General features: G+C 43.4%; 2 protein-coding genes and 1 pseudogene across 2 annotated transcripts; 1 reads left to right on the forward strand and 2 right to left on the reverse strand.

The window, feature by feature from the left end:
* Nucleotides 1-851: 851 nt before the first annotated feature.
* LOC147895890 (chaperone protein dnaJ 20, chloroplastic-like) lies at nucleotides 852-1818 on the reverse strand. The gene has a single exon (XM_087383178.1). It carries the CDS (start codon nucleotides 1527-1529, stop codon nucleotides 1131-1133), a length of 399 nt encoding a protein of 132 aa, XP_087239304.1. The 5' UTR covers nucleotides 1530-1818; the 3' UTR covers nucleotides 852-1130.
* Nucleotides 1819-11378: 9560 nt separating this feature from the next.
* On the reverse strand, nucleotides 11379-12670 carry LOC147895891 (chaperone protein dnaJ 20, chloroplastic-like). The gene has a single exon (XM_087383021.1). It carries the CDS (start codon nucleotides 12499-12501, stop codon nucleotides 11842-11844), a length of 660 nt encoding a protein of 219 aa, XP_087239147.1. The 5' UTR covers nucleotides 12502-12670; the 3' UTR covers nucleotides 11379-11841.
* Nucleotides 12671-20176: 7506 nt separating this feature from the next.
* LOC147895892 (AAA-ATPase At5g57480 pseudogene) lies at nucleotides 20177-21355 on the forward strand (annotated as a pseudogene).
* The last annotated feature ends 2935 nt before the right edge of the window (nucleotides 21356-24290 follow it).

Raw genomic sequence — 24290 nt, forward strand, 5'->3', positions numbered from 1 at the left:
CACTCTAACAACCTTCACATTTGGTTTTGCATCTGTAGGGAAATAATACTAATGAAAGCTACATGTGATACCTTGTTGACAAAACACCCCATAAATGGGGTTAAGTGTTTGCCAGCCTTGTCTTTCACATTGTACACTTGATGGTTATAGGCTGGCATATGCCGTGCTTTAAGCAATAGAGGATCATTAGCTCAAGCTACATGGTTAAGGATCTTACCTCCATTGTATATAATGCAAGGATAGTCACCTTTTTCACCTAAGAAATCAATTGAGTATATAGTTTGACAAATAAAGGTTTTTTCAATTATGTTTCTCCTTAGGTCAATAATCTATTGATATTAAGGGCCTTTAAATTGGTAGATGGGAAGTATAGAGGAAAAACAAAATTAGCCATATCCATAAAATACTTATTTAGATGCATGTAGTTTTACTAAATGTGCCTGTGCAACAAAGCTAGTAAGTACCTAAATCATGTCTTGCCATATGGTTTGATATGCTACACTACCCACTTTGGATTTATTAATCAAAAATTTTTGGTGATAAATATAGATTTTTCAAAAAAGAAAAATTATATGCCATGGTTGCCCACCTTTTTGTTCCAAACCCACATGTGTGCCTAATTTCCTAACATTTGTCTAAAGAAAGAACATTGACCTTCAAATTAACAATGAATTTATAATTCGGACTATGAATCGATCATTAAATTGTTTTCTTGAATAGATACTGAAGACAAATTAGACACCAAACATTGGATCGTTTGTTTGCACAAGCGAAAGGTACTCGAGAAAGATCACATGGTAAGTTGTGGAAGTTCATGGTCATTCTTTCCGTTTAGCATAATGCTATCGTGTCGTCTTTCCTTCTTCAACCCGACTCCCTTTGGCGAGGGGCAGTGCTCCGTGTACCTCATGCCTCCTTGTTCTTGAACATAGTTGGCATTACTGTTTGAACATTTTGGTCTTCGTGCTGAAGACCACAATCCATGGCAACAAACTCGATGGGAAACGATCAGAGGCCTGTGATCCCAAATGTTCATAATAGATGCCCACCACAGATTGTGGAACAACGGATCAGCCAGCTTCCTTTGCAATATGAGAACACAAGAGAGCAGTCCCGTATGTCTTTGTGCGTCATGTCAGAGATTCCCATAACCAATGATGCATCCACATCCAATCGCAAGAGACATCTTTACGGTGCATGCTTGCACCCCAAGATTCAGTCGCACGTGAATTTGATCGGTGTCTTCGACCAAGATTGCTCAGTTGCGCTTCCCATTGGAGCTTCCACGCGCCAGACAGGTGATTTCTATCTTCGGTCCTGGAACTTCTCCTGCCTGACATTGTTACACTGGAAGCAAATCCTCTTCCCAACGCTTGGGCACAAAACGGGTGTAGCAGAGTGTAGTCATACTCCGCTCTTTGCCCCGGATCAGACAAGATCTCGTACGCTTCCTGCACTCGAATGAACTGATGAACGGATTCCCCTTTGTCAGCCGCACCGCAGACGTCTGGATGGTACCGCCTGGCCATATGTCTGTAAGCGCTCTTGATCTCAGCTTGGCTTACATTCTGTTCTATACCGAGAATGGCATATAGGGCTGGAGCCTCAGAAGCGTAAGAAAGTAACCTTTCGTTGACGGCAGCAGGACAAGTAACAACAAGCCTGGGCGCCCAGTGGGGAAGATGGGAGTTGGGGCGGTTCTTGGCTACCGGCAGAGCGTGTACTAAAGATCTAGAACCCAGCGTGCCATAACTGGACTGCTGCAAGCTTTCAGAGATGTAGAGGGTAGAGTAATGATGAACGGGGGACGAGAGGGGAACGGAGAGGCACGGCAAACACGGAGCAAACTTGGAGAGGGCAAACACGGAACGACGTGGAGAGGACTAAAAGATGCTGGCTGCAAAACTGAAAGAACGATGAGGGATGTTGAGAACAGAAATGCTATGAACTTAAATATGGACGAGTAACCTGACCCATCTATGACGGGTTAGCGACGTCCTCTGCCGGGGCTCAAGATGCTAAAATGTCTTAAACTAACAATATAACAAAAGAAACATTTAAATGCAAGCAACATCCTCTAACCAAAAAATTCTCTATGACATAGTACTTCAAAATATTACATCCAAAAGTGAAGCCAGAGAACTGATTGATATGTCCAAATACACATCCGCAAACAAAGTCATAACTGAACATACAAAATCTACAATAGACACACAAACATCCCTAAAGGGAAAAGTCTGCGGCCATGTACTACAGGGAAAAGCCTGTGCCGGCCATGTCCACCACGTCCACCACGTCCAAAAAAAATCTCCATGACAGAGTACTTCAAATATCACATCCAAAAGTGGACTCACATGTCTGAACATGCAATAGCTACATCAAAGAATTGATTGATATATCCAAATACACAGCTGCAAATAAAGTCATAACTAAACATACAAAATCTACAATAGACACACAAACATCCCTAAGGGAAAAGTCTGTGGCCATGTACTGCAGGGAAAAGCCTGCGGTGGTCATTCACTCCACGTCCACCACGTCCACCGTGGCTACAAACATACAGCGGAGTACCAACAATTGTATCTGGACCAGCATCACATAGAAAGATAATTTAGGAACTATAATTATTGAGCCATAAAACTTTTTTACATGTATGTTGGTAAAACCCAACTCATTCGTTAGAGTACATACTCAAATGCAAAGGGCTGTCAACAGTGCAAACAAAGGTATACGTATAGTCTCCATTTTGCCCTTGATAGAACATTCGTGTCTGCACACATTCATAGTATCCCAGCCAGCAAACAGTGATGGTCTATGGTCCATCATCCCTATGAAGCCGACAACCCAAGACAGCGTAATATCCCAAGTGGACTCGTCCCTCCAAAGGATTGTGGATGTGGAGATTCATTACAAACCTTGAATCAGGAACAGTCCTAAAAGACAAACAATAGCATGTTTTCCCACTCATATATAATCCAAAAAACCTTTTGTTTTAGCAAAAATAAAGCAACAAACAATGTACAGGGTTCTTACCCAAGGTAGCTCTCCAGCTCAAGCAAATCCAACAATAGTTGCACACTCTCCAGAGATCCCCAGCCCACAGGATCTGCAATTTTCTAAAAGTGAATGACTATACTACTAAACCTGTCGACATGAAACGTGGTTGTCAAGCAACTATGTACCTTGCACCTGCGCTCCTGTTTCGGTGACAAACGTGAATTGCCTAGACATCCTATCGCATTGCAAAAAGAAACGCACGTGTCAATCTACATATACAGGTTAAAACAATAGACTTTGAAGAGAAAATAGCCTGTAGTATATTGCAAACCCATAACTCAAATGAAAAATGAAATCCAAACATTATCAACGACAAAATCATGAAATATTACGTCTCACTTCATATTTGTATAAATAGCCGGCATTCCTGAAGACCTATAACAGTTCTTGGATGGAATATTGAAAGAACTTAAAAAAAGCTATACAAAGATTACCGAAACGAAGATTTGCCACCGAAGAAAGTTTGAGCAGGGCTTGAAAGAGTAATGGCATACTCCTAAGCTCTTGTTGTTGCCAATTGCAAAACTTCCTTGTACACAACATTTGTGGTAGAAGTATTATCCGTCTCCTCGCCCCTGGCATTAGACGCACTCTCCGAAATGAAAACTTTAACAGCGTTTGATGCTCGGATACGTGAAAATGCCATGTATAGCTGGCCATGATTGAATACTGGTGTCACCAAGTACAACCCCAAAACAGACAATGTTTGGTCTTGTGACTTATTGATTGTCATGTCGAATGCCAATTGGATAGGAAATTGCCATCTCCTCATGTTGAATGGAAGTTTAAGGTTGGTCACAATCAATGTTATCCTTGGAATGAACATTCTATCACCAGCATTGGTACCAGTAATGATTTCAACTTCTAACACTTTCATGTGAAACTCTTTGCATATCAACCGTGTCCCATTGCACAGACCCTGGCAAGGATTCAAATTGTGCAACAAAATTATAGGAGCATTCCTTTTCAAAACCAATCGATGCAGGGAATATCCACCACCAAGATCAAGACTGTTCACATACTCGACTGCAAACAAAAAGGAATCTCCCCCTGAGTTGTCCACTGAGTCTGCACTTAGGTACTCCCTTTCCTCACCGGGCATTGCCTTCAATACCATAGCAATAATTGCATCAACCTCGATGTTTCAAGGTGCAAGAATAGCACGCTCTCGAAAGCATGGTGCACAGTCCAGAACAGTTGCAAGCCCTTGATACACCCATCCAATGAGGCCTTCCTTTGTCTCTAAAAGCATCTGCGATGGAATCACAAGAGTATCTTCTTTTGTACATCTATTTATCCCATTGCCAATGTCCAAAACCCATTGCGTGAACTCTTGCTCGGCACAATTATCACCATTCCGAGGACCCGCATATTCTGCATCAACTTCAATACTATAGTGTGACCCCAAATCCTTGAGTGGCATAAGGTAGCATTGACAATGTCCTCTTGTCCTGCCTTTGGAAGCACTAGCAAGACTTGTCTAAAATCCCCCCCCCAACAATACCACCTTCCCACCAAAAAGTTGCTCATTGGATATGATATCTCGCAATGTTCTGTCTAGTGCCTCGAAAGCAAACTGGTGAGTCATGGGTGCCTCATCCCATATTATCAGCCTAGCCATCTTCAAAACATCTGTGAGGTGACTATTAACCTTAATATTGCAGCTGCTAGTACCACCCAGCTCCAACGGTATCTTGAATCATGAGTGTGTCGTGCATCCATTGGGCTAGTAGCAATGTAGCAATCCCAGAAGATGCACATGCCAAAGCGATGAGCCCCTCCCCACATAACCGAGAGAGCAAGCAATTGTAGAGAAAGGTCTTTCTAGACCCTCCTGGACCATCAAGAAAAAAGACCTCACCACCGTCTCCATAGACCCTTGCCAAAATCTGATCAAATGCAGCACGTTGACAATGATTCAAGGACATTTCCACACAATCAAACATTCTTTCTTCTTGCAATAAGCCATTTGCAGCTTCTGACAAAGATGTTCTATCTACAACATGCATTCCGTCAAACTCAGCCAACCTTCGCCCATGTTGTTGAAGAATATGCTCCAAGTGCAATACAGCTAGTGCATGCCGACTAATTAAATTCCCCATACTTGATTCCAATATATGAAAAAAATCATCTGAAAGCTCAGCAGAAAAATTTTCCCACAAAGTCCAGGAGACATTGGCTCACAGAAAACCAGTTTTGTGACAAACAGGTGTCTTAGTTGTGCACTATTTTGGTAAAACACAGCCTCTTGCATACACACAAACCATTCATCATCACTCTTCAACAATCCCCGTGCTATGCATGCTGCCTTGAAAGTAGGATAGACTTGACTGTCAAAAGTACGTAGGTCATCAAAGGACTTGCATCCCATGCACACATTAAGAAGCATACGCATGAAGTAGAGCTCACTAGCTGAGGGGGAAATATTGTACATCCGACCGATGGTATTCCCCTTTTGTCTTCGAGACCACCGCTTACTGGTTTTGTTCCAAACCAACTTGTCTGGCAAGTCACCATATAGCAAGTTGCTTGCGTCATATTGCAACTGAGTGTAAGTGAACCATTCTGTGATGGTGGTCTTCTGATTAGTTCCCTACCTACAACATTTTGCAAATCATCATCATTTCGAAATATGATGTTATTGTGCATCGAAAGATGAACCTACAATCTTTGCACATCGGGTTTTTCATCGTGATGCTAACAGGTAACATGCATCCAAGTAACTACTAATCTCATCAATGCCACCATCGACTGTGTTGTGCAAATGCCCTTGCTCGCCTGCATTATTTAGTTACATCCTGATGATGGCTCTGTCATGACCTTTGTACACATATTTATACAAATACTTAACTACAGTGATTGTGGAGCATATTTCAACATTTATGTGTGCCTTGTTCTTCACGGAGAGGAAAGGATTAAATGGCACAATCCAACGATTATCAATCACACCCACTTTTACCTGTATCTTTCTACCATCATCCCGATGCATGTAAAGTAGATAGCCATCGTTGCCAACAACAGTAGTCTACGAGAATGCACGTGGATAACGACGAATGCATTTTCCATCAACCATGCAAGCTGCAGATGGATTTAGTGCACCACATGGACCATGGACATTACATTGCCCAATAATATCATGCAAGTCCATGAACATTGCCTTATCTGGCAACTCTGCACACACTAATCGGTCATACTGACCGATCTCCATGGGTTTGAAACCACCTTCTAATATCAACAATATGTGTGAGTGTGGCAGATCTCTCTTTTGAAACTCTATCACACTCATGTATCCAGCCACCTTACCAAATAAATTATGTTTTGTAATTGACTGCATCATGTCCTTATGCTTTTGAAAAAACACACAGGCTGTGAAATCTCGTCAGTCTTGCGCAGTTTGGCCTGGCAACAATGCTATAGATATTTCAGGCCATTTGGGATTACAGGTGAATGTAATGAATAAATCAGGTTTGCCCCTTTTCCTAACAATTTCCATAGCATCTTGGTATAGCTGGCACATATACTGAGGCCCTCCCATAAAAGAAGAAGGCAACACCACAATATGCCCTACAGCATTGCGTAGCATAGTACGTGTCCCATCAACTGTATTCACCATGTCCATCAACCCTTGATAGACTTCATCACGTAGGGAAGCTTGGTTGTTTCATATCCACACCAACCTGGACTCTTCCATGCTACTGTAGGCAACAACCATGTATTGCTGCAGCAATCTACCCCCATGCAAAAGACATGCATTTGTATCATATCTCACTTGCAAATGATATGCGTAGTACTATCTTTGGGTGACACAACTCTATCCACGTATCTCGTGCAATGGTGTGTGGTTAGGAACATCACTATATGGGATATATGGATGCCAAACATCTTCCCCCTGAGGGAGAAAAAGAACATACATGAGAGGCATGTATGATCGGTGCAAATTAGATATTCTACGCACAAACCCATTGCGGCTAAAAATCTAAATGTCCCGATTTTCGATATCGAAGTCATCCCCTTGTCCTGGCATGATTGCAGCAACCTCGCTAGCCATAGGAGCCAAGTACTACCTTGAGGTGGAGCAGCTCTCACAAATAACCATCCTCAGGTTTGTATGTGGATTTGTTCTCAGCACTTGCTCGATAGCCATCAATGCACTGGCATATGGATTGCACTCATGCATCATCCTCTGCAACAACTCCAAAATGCTTGGATCCAAACCAGGCATCCCATGCAAACAGTGTTCTAGTTCATGAACAGTGTCATACACGTATAACTGTGCAAAACGTGGCATCTCTTGCCTAGCCTCATCAGGCAACAAATTTCCAACCCGGTGATACACACTACCATGGACCCGAAAGTTCTGTATACCCCCATTCCCATGGAACATTTGATCAACATGGGCTCCCAATGAAACAAATGCCATGGCACTATTGTAAGCCCTAATGTTTTTCTTAAACAGTCTGCTTCTAGCATCATGTCCATGCATTAGAACTCTCAAAATCTCTGGTGGTTCTTCTAATGGCAACAATGACACACGACCAACTTTGCAACAGTGCATACGCCCACAACTTGATGCATATGCATTCACGTCTCTTGTTTCCACAATTGAGCCTGGCAAAAGCTGCATGTATGATCCATGGATCCAAGTGCATGAAGAGAAGGAGCATTGAAGACTAGTGGATACAAAGATGGATGCTCTACATTATCCCTTAACGAAAAAGTACGCAAGATAGGGAGGCTCCCCCCTGCACCCAAAATCACACCCCTGTTGTGAACAACATGCCTTCGAGCTCTTAAATGAGTAGCATCCCTGGTTGCATCCATTTGAGTAGTTGTACCTACTATTGGAGTAGGTTCATGCTCATTACCTACTATTGGTGAAGTATGGAGGTCGATTGTATTTTCAGCAATGCACGCTACATTACTGTGCCCATGCATTTGATTTTGTTGTATGCACAGGCCGACTTCTACATCCATAGATTCCATTGCCACTCTCACGCTTCTAGCAACTTGTGTTCTCGACCTTGTTCTTAGTATAGCATAAACACGACGGGCCGCCCGCGCTGAATCCATTTGAGTAGTTGTACCTATTACTGGAGCATGCTCATGCTCATTATCTACTGTTGCCGGAGTATTGACGTCCATTGTATTTTCAGCAATGCACACTACATTACTGTGCCCATGCATTTCTGTTGTCTGCGAAGGCCATCTTCTACATTCATAGATTCCACAGCCACCCTCACACTTCTAACTTTTTGTGTTTTCGACCTTATTCTTTGTATAGCAAAACTACGACGAGCCACCCGCGTTGAATCCATTTGAGTAGGTGTACCTATCACTGAAGCATGTTGATGCACTCTACCTACTTGTCATGCCAAATAACATAAGGGAAACCCAAGTACAGGAATCCCATAGAAGCATTTGAGGTTCCAGTACAAAAAGTGACATAAAAGTCTCAGGAGTCTCTTAATTGTCACGGGTTGCGACCTGCTCTAGTTTATGGCTCATCCTGGTCATCAACACAGTTAGCCTGTTTAAACCAACTTTGAACATTAACACCTCAATGGACAGTAGTTGAACTTGTTCTTTCAGCTTATCAACTTGTAGTCTACACCCATTCTCACATACAACTGCCCCTTCTCCACCTGTCCACAAAATCTGCATCATCCATTGATTAGAGTCCTTCACGCTATTCTCAATTTGAGAAATCCTTGCAATGAGAGTTCCAAGGAATTCTCCCATGCCCTATGCTATTACTGCACCACCGTCTGAATGGATTTTTCCAGGGAATTCTCCCATGCCCTATGCTATTACTGCACCACCATCTGAATGGATTTCTCCCCATAAAGAGGCCAAATATCATGTGTTCATGGCACATGCATCCTTATTATGCTCGCACATGGCTTGAATGGACTTTAAAAGATTATAATCACTTGAATGCTCGGTTGCATGGGTTGAAGCTCTCCCCCTTCTAAGTCGTTTCATTATATTAGCAATGCGACGTTCGCGGCTAGACTTAAAACGCTTTGAAGGCAACTTGGGACCCTAATTTGCTCCATGGGTTGAAGTCTCTACCCTTGCAACAACTTGATTTGTCGCACGAAGGCTATGTGGCTCACGAAAAGATGACAACACAATGTCAAAAATTGCAGAGCCCTCCACCCTTGCAGCTCACTTCATTGCACGAAGGCTTTGTCGCCCATGGAAACCCGACTCCCCAAGATTTGGAACAACGGTAGAAGCCATTTCTATAGCTGCATCCAAAACAAAATACAAAAACCTTTTCAGGTATGTATTGGCTCAATTGTATAATTAGATCACACAGATTCCATAGAACTAACATGAGCACAAATCAATTGGCATGATTGCCAAATCAAAAGCGAGCATACCAACGTATTTAGGAGGTAGATACCCAAAGATTCTAGCCCATCTCCTCTCGGCAAAGAATTTGGAATCAAGTTGGATGGCTTGAGATCTTTGTGAATGAGCTCTTGCCAAGCCAACCCGTGCAAATATTTTTTGATTAAAAGGCGGTAAGTTGCTTAGAGTGACCAATGATATGGGGCTAGGAAGTAGAAATCATAGGGCATGTTAAAAGGAAAAATCCACATGCAAGGCACATGGCTCTAGCGTCTATTTCAAAAATGAAATCCCCCCATCCTCCTTTTGCCATGCATTAGCCTCCTCTACTCACCCCATGGCATTTGTTATGTTTAGGTGCGAGCTTTACCAACCCTAAATCTGAGACCTTAGTCCTATGATCATCACCAAGAAATATGTTTAATGGCTTTAGATCCTTGTGAATCAAGCTAAGCCAACCTATTAAAACACAATGCTTAGATGCCTTCTCAAGTTCATAGGTGGTAGGTTCATCATCATCCAATTGGCTTAGAGTGCCTAAGGATGTGGCAAAAGGAGGTAGACATCATGGGGTGTGTCAGAATGGAAAATCCAATTGCAAAGCAAATGGCTGTAGCCTTTGATTCAAAAGTAGAGGAAACCCTCTCGAGATGTAGCTTCACCTAATATCCAATCGCCTCACCTCTGGAGGTTAGTTCTCATGGCTATAATGCACATGACATGAAACATACATAATCCTTTACTCTCATTGAGAGGTTGATTAGATCACTTAGGGCAAGGGTGCAGGCTTGTCTCTAGACATATTGTCTGCTCATCAAGGTGCTCCTGGGAAAGATACAATTAACTTTGGAGCTTACTTATCCAACCACATCATGGACTTGTCTCTAACTAATACACTAACTTATTTCACTTCTGGCCACCATTATATTTTCCTCTCTCTCTCTCTCTCTCTCTCTCTCTCTCTCTCTCTCTCTCTCGGTGTAGCCCCACCTATCATCCAATCGCCTCACCTCTCGAGCTTAGTTCTCATGGCTATAGTGCACATGACATGAAACATACTTAATCCTTTACTCTCCTTAAGAAGCAAGGCTAACTTCTCAAAAAGTAGGTTAGATTAGATCACTAAGGGTAGAGGGTGCTGGCTTATCTCTAGACATACTGCCAGCTCATCAAGATGCTCCTAGGAAAGATACAATTACCTTTAATGATTACTGGTCCAAACACATCATGGCCTTGTCTCTAACTAATACACTAACTTATTTCACTTCTGGCCTACCATTATATTTTTCCGTCCCCTCTCCCTCTCTCTCACTCTCTCTCTCTTGTCTTCTGGCCTACCTAAATCATGTCTTGCTATATGGTTTGATATGCTACACTACCCACTTTGGATTTATTAATCAAAAGATAAAGATTTTCAAAATTTGGCAATTTTTGGTGACAAATATAGATTTATCAAAAAAGAAAAATTGAATGGCATGGTTGCCCACCTTTTTGTCCGAAACCCACATGTGTGCCTAATCTCCTAACATTTGTCTAAAGAAAAAACATTGACCTTCAAATTAACAATGAATTCATAATTCAGATCATGAATCCATTATTAAATTGGTTTTTGAATTGTTGCTCTAGATCAAGATGGAGCAGGAAGGAGGGAGTGAGAGGAACTTTCAAACACACAAGAAGGGGACAGGGGCGAGGCGGAGGGGAGGGAGGGGATTTGGGATGACGAGGCAAAGGGGGAGGGAGAGGGTTGACTCAACGAAGGGCGGCGAGGTGGAGGGGGAGGAAGGGTTAATTAAAATTATATTAATTCGATTAGAATTAGGGGGTGTTAACTTAGGCTAATCACTTAATTAGATGATCGATTAATTTATCTAATGAACCATTCACATTTTGTAAGTTTTGCTAATCCAATGCGATTTTTCAATGCCTAGACAATTGGAAGCAAAACATTACAAACGTCATGCAAAAAATGTGATGCAAATCCGATGCTCGAGAGCAAAGTTATCGAATGTTTTGATTTGAATTGGTAGACAAATTAGACACCAAACATTAGAGTCCTTTGCACAGGCGAAAGGTAGAGACTCGAGAAAGATCGTGTGGAAAGAACTTAGCATAATGCCATCCTGTCGTCTTTCCTTCTTCAACCCGACTCCCTTTGGCGAGGGGCAGTGCTCCGGGTACCTCATGCCTCCTTGTTCTTGAACATAGTTGGCATTGCTGTTTGAACAATTTGGTCTTCGTGCTGAAGACCACAATCCATGGCCACAAACTCGATGGGAAACGATCAGAGGCCTGTGATCCCAAATGTTCATAATATATGCCCACCACAGATCGTGGAACAACGGATCAGCCAGCTTCCTTTGCAATATGAGAACGCAAGAGAGCAGTCCCGTATGTCTTTGTGCGTCATGTCAGAGACATCAAATCTCAAGAGACATCTTTACGGCGCATGCTTGCACCCCAAGATTCATTCGCTCGTGAATTTGATCGGTGTCTTCGACCAAGATTGCTCAGTTGCGCTTCCCATTGGAGCTTCCACGCGCCAGACAGGTGATTTCGATCTTCGGTCCTGGAACTTCTCCTGCCTGACATTGTTACACTGGACGTAAATCCTCTTCCCAACGCTTGGGCACAAAACGGGTGTAGCAGAGTGTAGTCATACTCCGCTCTTTGCTCCGGATCAGACAAGATCTCGTACGCTTCCTGCACTCGAATGAACTGATGAACGGATTCCCCTTTGTCAGCGGCACCGCAGACGTCTGGATGGTACCGCCTGGCCATATGTCTGTAAGCGCTCTTGATCTCAGCTTGGCTTACATTCTGTTCTATACCGAGAATGGCATATAGGGCTGGAGCCTCAGATGCGTAAGAAAGTAACCTTTCGTTGACGGCAGCACCACAATTAACAACAAGCCTGGGCGCCCAGTGGGGAAGATGGGAGTTGGGGCGGTTCTTGGCTACCGGCAGAGCGTGTACTAAAGATCTAGAACCCAGCGTGCCATAGCTGGACTGCTGCAAGCTTTCAGAGATGTAGAGGGTAGAGTAGTGATGAACGGGGGACGAGAGGGGAACGGAGAGGCACGGCATGATGGATTGGCTAGATGAAATTGTGGAAGCTATGGCAAACACGGAGGAAACTTGGAGAGGGAAGTGGAACGACGTGGAGAGGACTAAAAGATGCTGGCTGCAAAACTGAAAGAACGATGGGAACTTAAAAGTTGCTTTGTGTGAATCGGATCACAGAACATTGTCGATGCAAAGGGGCCGCAGTATGTTATCTTGAAATAGGAAAGGATAATTCCAAGGAATATCAATGTGAAGATAAGATCCTAGTCACCGTTTCGCCTTTTCATCATAGTTGCAAGGACATCATCCCTTTCCTATTCGAAGATAAGATCCTTCCCGCCTTTTCAAATTTCAATGATGCATGAATCAAGATGAACTAGAGTGCTTGGCCAGCTGGGCTCTTGATGAATACTTCTCTCTTTTGCTATCTTGTTGAGGTTCACATGAGTCACGTTGTCAGAAATGATGCAGAAGATTGATGTTCAATTGCATGCAACCTTTTCTAGAGATTTCAACATCATCCAGTCCTGCTTGCACTTGATGTTGTTCATGTCGACAGTAAAACGTAGTTTTTCTTTTTTTCGGAGGAAGACAAATTCCTATTCTTTGCACTGTAAGCAAATCTATTGTCATTCCACTTCGAGCGAACGACGAGGAGATGTATTTCAGAAATGTATAAATAATAAATCAAAACCAAATTGAGCCAGAAGCATGCAACTGTGACAGGAAAAATCCAAACCCAAAGCTGCATTGCATGTACGATAAAAGTTCCAGCACCATTTGCAACTTCATTGGATCCCTTTTTTCGAAGGCACAAATGTTTATTTTTTGGGTCAAATTATGTTCCTACGCTTTAGGAAATAGTACTTCCGCGCTCTAGCCGGATGGCCCTCGAGCGTGTTGTAACCTAATGGACCTACTGTGTTGTGGCTCCTTATGTAGTACTGCTCTAAAGTTCGTGCTTTGTCTACGGTGTCTGTTGTTTCCAAAACTTTGATTTCGAAATTTTCTTCGAAGGGCTTGTAACGTTGCAAGTCCTCTTTCATTTTCGCCGGTGGTTTTTTATTGTGCTGTTTGATCCTTCGCGGCAGGTCCGTCGTGCTCCCTATGTATTTTCTGTTGTTGGGCTTGCACGTGATGCAGTAGACGACGAGGCTCGCGCGATTCCCTTGCGCGGGCGCTTCAGTGGAGGCTCCTCCTTCATCTCGAGGCTCGCGTCTTTCAATGTCGTACTTGCGTAAACATTGACAATTACGTTAGTCATCGAGGTTTTCGGTCTTTTTTTTTCCGTTTGACGTCCATAATAGAATGCATTTATTTACTTGCCCTGGTTTTTCTCTGTTGCCGTGAAAGGATCGTTTCCAATACTGAAGCGCTCCTCGTATAAGTCCCTGTCGAAAATATATGTAAGCTTCTCCATTGTCGTCACTGGGTGCGTCGCGTCGTGCGTCCCTCCAAATTGTTCCATGAATTGTTCGAGTATAGCCGTTGCTTGATTGCGCGTCGTGTCCCTTAGCAACTCCAAGGATACGTTGTACCCGTAATGCAGCAGCTCGCACGCATACGCTGTGATCCCTTTCGTCTTCGTGTCTAGTACCTTCTTCCCCTCCAAACTTTCCATCATCCTATCGGTCTCATCGAACTCAATGTCAAGCTCAACAAGGATCTCTTTGAGGAGTCCTGCAGGAGAAGTGCAATTCATGATGAGTTTGTTGTTCTTGCAACTCGTTAATTCTTTTTCTCAACTGTTGCGGTTTTATTTAATTTTCGGAAGCATTACGCACCATTTGCGAATCTTAAGCCTCCCGGCTCTCTTTTAGCTGGCAAACGCCTATTGCAGTTGTCAATGAAGTCGCGTAGTTCCGCATACGTGTTGAAGCCGTTGATGTAAGCTCCCGGACGTTCTCCTGCATTGTTTGCTAGCCAGAATTGCTTTGTGGTTAGGAATAACCTCCTTTTGCTGGTGGAGGTTTTGTTGCCTTCGCGTTGCTTTTGTATAGCTCAAATAGTTGCTTGCAGGCACGACTTATTACACCGTCTTTTCAAATGAGCCGTCTTTTTAAATCTTCAAGAAAAAAAGATTCTTTCATGCTGGTGGAATTTACCTTATCTGCGTCCATGTCTTATGCTGCAATGTCCCGAGCTTTATGATTCTCTGCACCTGTTCTCGACAACAGACAAGATATGAAAACCATTTTCCTTGCACGCATGTTTGACGTAACATATTCATGACTCTGCCTTTTTCAATCTCTGGTAGTGAATACCTTTATGTGCGTGGTTGTGTTGTCGGCTGTGAGAACTCTCGTGGAATTGGTCTGAATATGTCTGGATGTGGGCAATGTAGTATGCGCAGCCTCGTTCTCTCAGTCACTCTGGACAACATCACGTATGCCAGGACAGGGGCAAACACTCCTCGGAATATGAGCAGCGCTTTGTTGGATATGGTTGCGCCTTGCGATTTGTGTCCCGTGATAGCGTATGCTAGGGTTAGTGGAAATGTGGACTTGTGGAACCATTTTCCATTTATTGCCTTTCGCTGATGCTTCGAGCGTCGTAATGTGAGCACGGCCGCCGTTGTGTCCACGACGACAGTGATACCGTTGATTTCCCCCCTGCTAGTTGCATTGATGCTCTTGATTTTGCACATTGCTCCATTTGCGGCACCTATTGCGAGGTCGATGTTTTCCGTTATCATTGCCTTCGCCCCCATGCAAATTTTTCCTATCTCATTGAAGCTTTTGTCCTCCAACCATTCTTTGAGAGCTGGTTCGCTCGCGGCGTTACTGTGTATTTGAACATGCACAATCATCTCGGGAGTGTTGAATTTCTCCACAAGCTCATCGTTGAAGGTAGCGACATCGACTCTGTGCGTGCAAATGATGGTTGTTTCGGCATCGATGAAGTGGCATGCACCTTCCTTATTGACAATGCACTGCCCCAAACAGTCGGAAATCTCGTCAGTTGTGGGCGTCCTGAGTCTAGAATGCCAGGAACGGCATGTCTCGTGCATGTCGCACCGAGAATTGCATGTGGTACATTTTCGCTTGAACCAAGTGCGCGGAGGACGTGATGTGGCACGGCTTGCAGAGATCCTCACGGTGTTTGCAGACTGGCGGTAATTGCGCGAGGTCACAAAAAATTATGAGCATTTTGTGTCTGAATGGCTCATGCAATGTGCCATTAGTCACATTGACGATTTGTCTTACCACGAGATCGAAAGTCATCCTTGTTAGCATGGACATCTCGTCAATGATGATCGCGTTGGCTTCCTTGATTGCGAGGTGTCGCTCATCCGTCTCATGGATGTTCAGTGGGTACTGACTGCTGCGCACAGGGATCTTGAATTGGTAGTGTACAGTGGTTGCAATCCCGCTCAGCCGCGTCGCAGCCGCCCCTGTTGATGCACAGAGTATTGCTGTTTTGTTTTGCGCTACCAGATGCGAAACATAGTACCGTATCAAGAAGCTTTTGCCGCTACCTGGTGTTCCACAGACAACGTGCAGCCCCGAGCTTGTTGAAGCTAGGCTTTCGAAGACTCTTTATTGTTCTACTATCAATGCGGCATTGGCGACGGTGCGAAACTCGGCCATTTTTTCCAACATCCTCGCGCATGTTGGCCGTTCGACGGTTTGCTGGTCGATGTTAGGCGCTTCCATCGGGCAGTCTCGGATGATCGCAACCTTTTGCAATATCATATTGATCAACTGGTCCGTGTGGTCAATCGCTAGCAAGTTCCTTTGTGTGTATTCGGTCACATACATCTCGAGGTCCTCGTTGCTCAATATGAGGCCGCGCATTTGGCATTCGACAAAGTAGGATCCAGCTGTGTTGGCAGGTGATATGAGCTCCGTTTCATTCTTGAAGCTGAGTTTTCGCAAGAGCACGTTGTAGAAGTACCCCTCTGGTTGATGTCCAGGGTGGTAGTCAGTGAATCTGACTACTCGCTCACATTTTGCGATCTTGTTGCCGAAGAGGTCAAGACCGACCGTTCCACGTTGCGTTTCCTTGAGCTTTCGTATCACATATTGCCTATGGTAATCGTAGAACGTGCTCTCCTCGATGACGCTCGGTCTCCCGCAGTATATGTCGACCGGGTGCAGGGTGACGTTGTTGTTTCGTGAGACGATGCGTTGTCTTAGAGATGGTGGCGAGGAGTCGACATAGTGAACGGTCTCGCTCCTTGTGATTGTTGGTATCTGCATGCAGTTTAGCGCGGCCTCTGTTGGAGAGGTTGGTTTTGATAGGAGGCTCGCGGCGATGAGTTTCAGCTTTACTTCGTCGAGATGTTGCAACCCCAAACGCGAGGCATCTTCTGAACGGATGTTCAGTTTGCCCATTGGTTCAGATTTCATCGCGTACTTGAGGAGGTAGTGAGAGATTGAAGAGTTTGTCACCCGCTGTATGTTCATGTGCGCACCCCACAACAGTAACACGGAAGGGTGGTAAGGGACGACGTTTCGGTGCTCATGTCCCGGCCGGTAATACAACCAACGTTGCGTCACAGGGTCGAGAATGGGTTCATATTATGGCTGTGTTGCGAAAGGGAAGCCGTGCTTGCAACTGTGGTGTGACGGTCCGACGTAGCACGCTTTCCTGCATACGTGCAACTGCTTCCTGAGAACTAGTTCTCGCAGCCTTGTGTTTCGAGGATCCAGGGCCTCATCCCTGGGGACGTAAGCCGCAATCTCATTTGCAATTCGCTGACGGTCATCATGGTGGACCCACAATATGACATGGGCGTGTAGGGAGCCCCTGTTTTGTATCTCATAACGAACGACATGGTGTTGTATTCGGCCAAGCAGACCGTCGGATGAAAGCAAATGCTTGTGCATGAACATGTGGAAGCGTGCGTGGAAAAGTGCCACGCATTCAACAGGACAGTCCTTCCAAGTGAATTGCACATTATAATGTGTTGCGATGCTCTCGATCACATTAATTTCTTGCCACCGTGTATCGGTGACCTCGTCTGCAGTGAATGTCAGAAAGAAATCTGGGAGGCCCCAAGCATCGACCATCGTTATGAGGTCCTTCAGTTGCCGTCGATGCCACGATGGGGACCCCGGCATTGTTGATGGCATGCTGTAGCGAAGCACATGTCTCATTGCGTCTTCTTCGGTCGTGGCAGGGTTGGCTTTCCTATATTGGTCGATGTCTCGTTGCAAGCATGTAGAGTTGCTTGAATTGGCAATCATCACTGCCTATTTTAACTGGAACATGATCAACAAGTACGGCTTGTAGAGCGTGTAGATAGAGAATAAGGTGCATATTCTCATTTTCACATAGTTGCTGAACTGTATGCAGCCATCATATTAGCCCCGTCCGAAAGGGAACAAGAAGGGGAACACTGCTGACTCCATGGTTATGTCAATGCACGCACTGCCAGCTGCTGCTACTCCGTGGACGTGGAATGAAGCGACCCTCTCTGAAAGCATTTTTGTACCCCGTAGCTGTATGGAGGCAAACTCATGCTTGTCCCTTGCATCAAAGGCGCGACGGTTCGCGGGTTCCACCATGTTTTGCAAAAGCAGGAGCTCAGCAGCTGAGATTCTGCTATTGACATTAACTCGAAGGGAGCTGTCTCATCGTGTAGTTCCAAGATACCTGCAATGGTTTGAGGACTCAGGATGCACATACCCATCTTGATGTCCGCACGCTCTGCTAAAGAATTGTACTTGCGCAATATTGGATTGTTCTCGATGTTGTATGCGAGCACAGCTGACAGCTCGTTCGTCACGATTTCTTGAGCCGAGCTTAGTGGGACGTTTCGCCAAGATATCAGAGGATTGTCTAGAAGTGACCTTCGATCGAGTGTGCCACGAGCAATCGCATTTGCAGTCGTGGTAACTGAAATGGATACATCTATGATGCTTAGCAGTTGTGTGTGGAGGTGGTTTGTTTTAAGCAACTGTCGAGAGTACCGTGGCATCAACCGCACAATGTATCTGCTCCGTTGGGCATCTCGTGTGCAGCTTTGGCATTTCCAGTAAGTCACTTGCATGCCCATATTCTCGCAGGCATCCAAAAGTATCATGTTTTCGAGTGCAGCACTGTGGCTCGAGATGCTTATGCCTTGCGAAGAAACGATCCTTTGGTTTGCAGACAAAAGCGTGGTTATGCCACAGACACCGCAGATTTGAAGGCTAGAGAAAATAGCCGCGCAATTACTAACCCATTGCTTGTATCTATCTGCGATGGTCAACCACGATGACGTAGCTGGCCTCAAGGACATCTTTCTTGATGTTATATCAAGTTGAATAGCTCGACGACCTCTGGCTGCTCTGAGCGTTGACGAATGGTCATGTTTGAAGGAGTTTCCGGTGGTCATTTCTACATCATGACATGAATCGATGTCTTATGTTCAGGTTTAAACACCTACAGGGATTAATAATAAAAACCATCCGAAACTTTGCTACAATTTCACTCACGTGGTTTTGTCTAAACGCAACAGGAAAAACAAAATGGACTGAACCTCTATCTTTAGAAGGTGAAAGAATTGATAAAATAACTTGAATCAAGCAAATACATTTTGTTGTGCGTACCTTTAGGAGAAGACACTCGTTTGGAGGCTGCAAACATCTCGAAAACAGAAGTGTTGCAGACATGATTAGTATGTTGGTCGAACCAAGCAAATGTAATGTTCCCTTGCGGAAACAGAATGTGCGAAGAAGTGTGCGTGCTCAAGATGAGGTGTAAAAAAAAAAAAACCATACGTAATGTATGGTGGAGAGCCGGCACATGTCTCTCCAAAAATTATATATCATAGGGGAACGTGCCATCCCCCCGTTTCGAATAGTCACCTCCAGTGTTGGAGGTGTAGCGCATTAATGCGGACCAGAGCAACAGACGGTGCAGAAACATTTCAGAATTGAAATGACCGTACATTCTACTTACATGGAGTATCCTTTGTGACATCCATAGCTCGACGAGAAGTCGCCTATTTCTTTGCTAGAATGTTGGAATCTGAAAAACAATCATGATTAGTCAATATGCATTCCTCATGTTCTGCATGTTTGGATATGTTGGTTAGCATATGTGCAATTTCCTAAAGATGATAAATTCAAACACAAAAGCTATACACAATCCAACGATCAAAGATGTAGACTATGGTCGTGTATGATGATGCCGACTATGTAGACACAGTACCTATGCATAGTAGAGAATGCATGCGCAACTCGAATTAAGGAATGAAAGCACTGCAATTCACTGCACTTCATCATCAGCTAGCCGGGGTGGCTATGCACAAAAGAGACTAATGCCTAAATCCTCGCGGTCGACTACGATTTAGTGTAGAGCACCAGAAACGACGTCACAAATTATGGGAGCTATTGAGAAAGGATCGCAGAGACTTTTGGCAAGCTTACAGCTGCAGTTAGTTACTGGAGCATTGGCAGTATATAGTAAGCTAGGTATAGAGAGATTCAACCATTTATTTAGGCCTGGGCGAATGCCTCCTTTCACACTGTAACTAGGCTTGAACCTTCATCTCCTCCATCAAGTATTAGAACAATTTGCTAATGCCAGCAGGAGAGAAGAGGGTAATGTGCAGTTTGAAATCTTGTTCCAAAAGGATTCCAATTCCTCTTTCAAAGAAGCTTGGGTTTTGTATATTTCAACGGTGACGCTTGCGCTTTACCTCTACCAGACGTTTAGCCAATGCTAACAAATCAAAGCAATTCGCTTCAGTTTTGCAAGAACAACGAGCTTCTGAGGCTGCGTGCAGGTCGCATGAGCAGAAAGTGAACTACACCAGCAAGCAAGAGTCTTCGATTGCCCTTATAGTCGAGCATTAGTTCTCGTGCAGATGAGAAATTGACGGTAAACCGAATCAGTGAGCTGCAAAGAGTGCTCAGATTTTAGCTCAAACAGAGAGCTTCTAGCTTCAAGCAGAGCTATGGAGAAATCTCCCATTTCATATGGCACGATCTTCGCCTTCCTTGCCTTCCTGCAAACTTTCCTCAACACCTTCCTGCCCCCTGAATTGCAAGATACGATCAAACGGATCGCCCGCAAGCTCTTCCAAGGTTTCTCCAATTACGTCGACTTGAGAATCGATGAGCATGATGGGGTAAACACAAACGAGCTCTACTCTGCAGTTCAGCTCCACCTCAGCCAATCTGCTGCTATAGCTGCGCGAAAAGTGAATCTGGCACTGCCCAAGAATGCAACCTCTCCCACCTACAGCTTGGGAGAGAACGAGCGAATGGAGGATAGTTTTCAGGGCATCAAAGTGTGGTGGGAATTCGCCAGCCATGAGCGGAGGCAGTAGAGTTTCAGCTGGGATAGTGTTCCCGATGAGAAACGCTCGCTGACCTTGCGAATACACAAGAAAGACAAAGCTAAAATCCTTGCTCCCTACGTCTAGCACATCATCGCACACGCCGCAGAGATCAAGTTCAAGAGCTGAGATAGAATGCTCCACACAAACACAAAGAACCCTTACGACCGTGGCAATAAGTGGAGTTCGGTGCCCTTCAAGCACCCCTCCACCTTCCAAACTCTGGCAATGGATCCCTCCCAGAAGCAAAAGATCCAGGAGGACCTCACCGATTTTGTCAACGGCGAAGCTTTCTATAACAGGGCAGGCCGTTCCTGGAAGTGCGGGTATCTTCTGTATGGACCTCTTGGTACAGGCAAGTCCAGCATGATCGCTACCATGGCCAACTTCCTTCAATACGATATCTACGATTTGGAGCTCACTGAGGTAAAGTCTAACGCAGAACTCCGAAAGCTTCTTATCCGGACGAGCAACAAGTCTATTATAGTTATAGAGGACATCGACTGCTCGCTGGATTTCTCCGACATAAAGAAGAAAGCTGAGAAGTCTCCATCACGTAATTCAACCTCTCTTTCAAACAAACAACGATTGATGATCTAATATATGAGTTGAAGGCAAGTAAGGAAGTAGAAGCAAACCTGATGGTGATGATGAACAAACAGCAACACACTTGAAATTTTATGTTTCTCCTATATTTAAAGGTTTTGCCTTGGCTTTTTACGCAGTTGGCTTTTTACGCAGCTTTTCAAAAGCTTTCAAAGCTTTTGGGCTTTCAGAATTTAAAAAATCTAAGGGTGTATATTGTGCCATGTGGAAGCACAGGATTTCAGAATTTGAAAAAACGTCCTAGTGCTGGCCAAGTAATGATCAAATTCATTCATAAGGCCTTCCCAAGATCCCGAGCATGGAACAGAGGGTGAAAAGCTCTCAGTGTAAGAGGAGACAGAGAGCGATGGAGGATTTCAAGGACTAAAATAGCAAGTGAAACTTGGTCCAATCATAAAAAGATAAAAAATAAACCTAAAAATTATGGAATTTTCCCTTTGCAAGGAAAACGATCACTTTACTAAAGCCTACCCTCATTGGGCAAGCCTAAAATCCCATTAGTTTTGGGACAAATTAGATCCTCCGCTCTCTCTCTCTCTTTCATTCGCTCATTCAATTTGGGACAAATTTGATCTCCCCCCCCCTCTCTCTCTCTCTCTCTCTCTCTCTCTCTCTCTCTCTCTCTCTCTCTCTCTCTCTCTCTCTCTCTCTCTCTCAAATCCCTATCCTTGGAGTTATGCTTCCCCGTCTTTCCCACTCATGGAGTCCTCTCCCTCCTATTTCGAGTCCCTATCCTTAGAGGTATGATTCCCCATGATTGCCACTCCTCTTAAAGACTCGAAGTGAAGGATACCTAATCCACTAATCTGCACCATATCCTATAACATTATCTTCAACAAGCCACAACCAACCCCTCTCTAAATAATCAAAACACAAAAACCCACAAAATCACAATCCCCCCAGACATAAAACAAATGCTAAGAAACTCTTAATTAATACTAAGGTTCACTGGAAAATTTACTTGTGCAATTAAAAAATACAATTCATGGTCAAGACATATTGACATGTAAATTATTGTAACACTAATAGACTAAAGGATGGAGCAATTTCTACCTTTATACATATCAAAACAAAACAATTTAATTGAAAAAACGAGCTGTTAATCGTCCATGTTAATGTATTGAGATATATAAATGATGCTACTAACAAATATGCATTACATTAGATACTCATCGTTACACAAACTCCATCACACAAAGAAAGTTTTGCAATCAACCCATACTCTCTAGACATCTAGAAAGGTAACTTCCAACATCTTGCGTAGCCTCTAGATAGATTGTGCCACTCAATTCTTGAAAAAAGCACCATGCAAGGTAGCATGGGTTCTTGCTCACCCTTTAACAAGATGCCCTTTAAGAACTAAGCCCAATCTCTTGCAAGTCCATCGATCGATCATCAAAAAATAATTTGTAATAAGGTTTGAATTTGATGTTCTACATGATATTAGGTCTCCTAAAATTTCATGCTACTCCATAATATCATATTGAAGACATATACAAAGTATGGTTGAGTTTGGAACTCACTATATATGTCAAATAGTGTGCAAAAGATCAAAATTTTCCTAATTCACAAAATCTAATTTTGAGTCCATAAAGCACAATAAGTATGGTTATCTAACTCTAAAAGAAGGCTAAACATATGAATTATACTTATTATTAGACTTTGGGAATTAAAAACTATGAAAAAACTCCTTCAAATCAAGAAGTGTGGCGCTTCATAGCTCGAAAATTTAGTGATGTAGCTCAACCTTAAAACTTTTCATGGTGTTAGTTCAAGTCCATAATAATTCCAATTTTTTCAAGCACATAATCTATTATGGTCAATAATTTAAAAAATTCATGATCAATGCCTTGGAATAATTCTAGAAAGTGGCTATGTTAACATGACATAAAAGTGTCCTAGGACATTTTTTTGTCCTTCTACCAAACTAGTGTTAAACTTATAATACATGAATCGTAGAATAGTGTTAAACGTATGATAGTGTTCCAAACTTGAAAATATCTTTGTAGAAGATTAAAAACTACAAATTTGAAAAGAAATTTACTAATTATTTGTAAAATTAAAAATTCTCACTTGTACATGTGTGAAAAAGATGTATAGTTCTTCTGAACTCTTGGCTCTCAATAGTCTGTATTTTACATTTCAGCCTCAAAGGTTGACAATCAAGGTCATATAGGTCGTAACAATGGTTGCTTTGTGTTGTAAGGTTCCCCAATGCTAAGCATGGCATAACTCACATGCCTTAGCAACATTACAAGTATTGCACATGCTGTCATAGTTTTCGCAAGACAAACTATGTGAAATTATTGCTTACAAGGAAAAAAAAAAAAATCAAAGCATTCTTGACGAATGATACAAATGTCCCATCATGAAAATATGTAATGGGCATAGAAATGGAAGTGGTCTTTTGAATGGCAAGAGGAATGAAGTTGCAATAATGCTACCAATCACACCACTTGCATTCACATGTTGAAGGGATCTTTGCACTTCCATAGCTTGTTGACAACAAATGGCAAAAGTAATGTGAGATTGTTCTCTGCGAAAGTTTTGTATTTTTGGGTCTCTCTTGTTTGTCTTGATAGTGCATTAAGGCATTTCTTTTCTTGAGCAAGCCTTGTTGAGATATCAAGCTCTACCCCCGATATATCTCCTGGATGACTATCATTTATGTCACCGCCTATGTTAGTTGTACTCGTGGTGTAGTTAGACTACCACGTATGTTTTTGGTTTGGGTTCACATATGAACCACGTATTCTAGGTTTTGACATATAGGGTATTTCCCTCTTCTATTGTATTGTTGTTGTGTGCAAAAGTGAAGAAAGGCTTCACCCTCCAACCGTGTGTCCTCTCTCTTTTGTGTGTTGTGAAGAAAGCTGCACTTGAGTCTCCTATCTCTCTCCCTCATTCTTTACATGGTATCAGAGCCTTG

The sequence above is a fragment of the Dipteris shenzhenensis genome, chromosome 12 (genome assembly GCF_047967505.1).
Source record: "Dipteris shenzhenensis isolate YYH24624 ecotype China chromosome 12, Dip_SZ_1.0, whole genome shotgun sequence".
Taxonomy (NCBI): Eukaryota; Viridiplantae; Streptophyta; class Polypodiopsida; order Gleicheniales; family Dipteridaceae; genus Dipteris; species Dipteris shenzhenensis.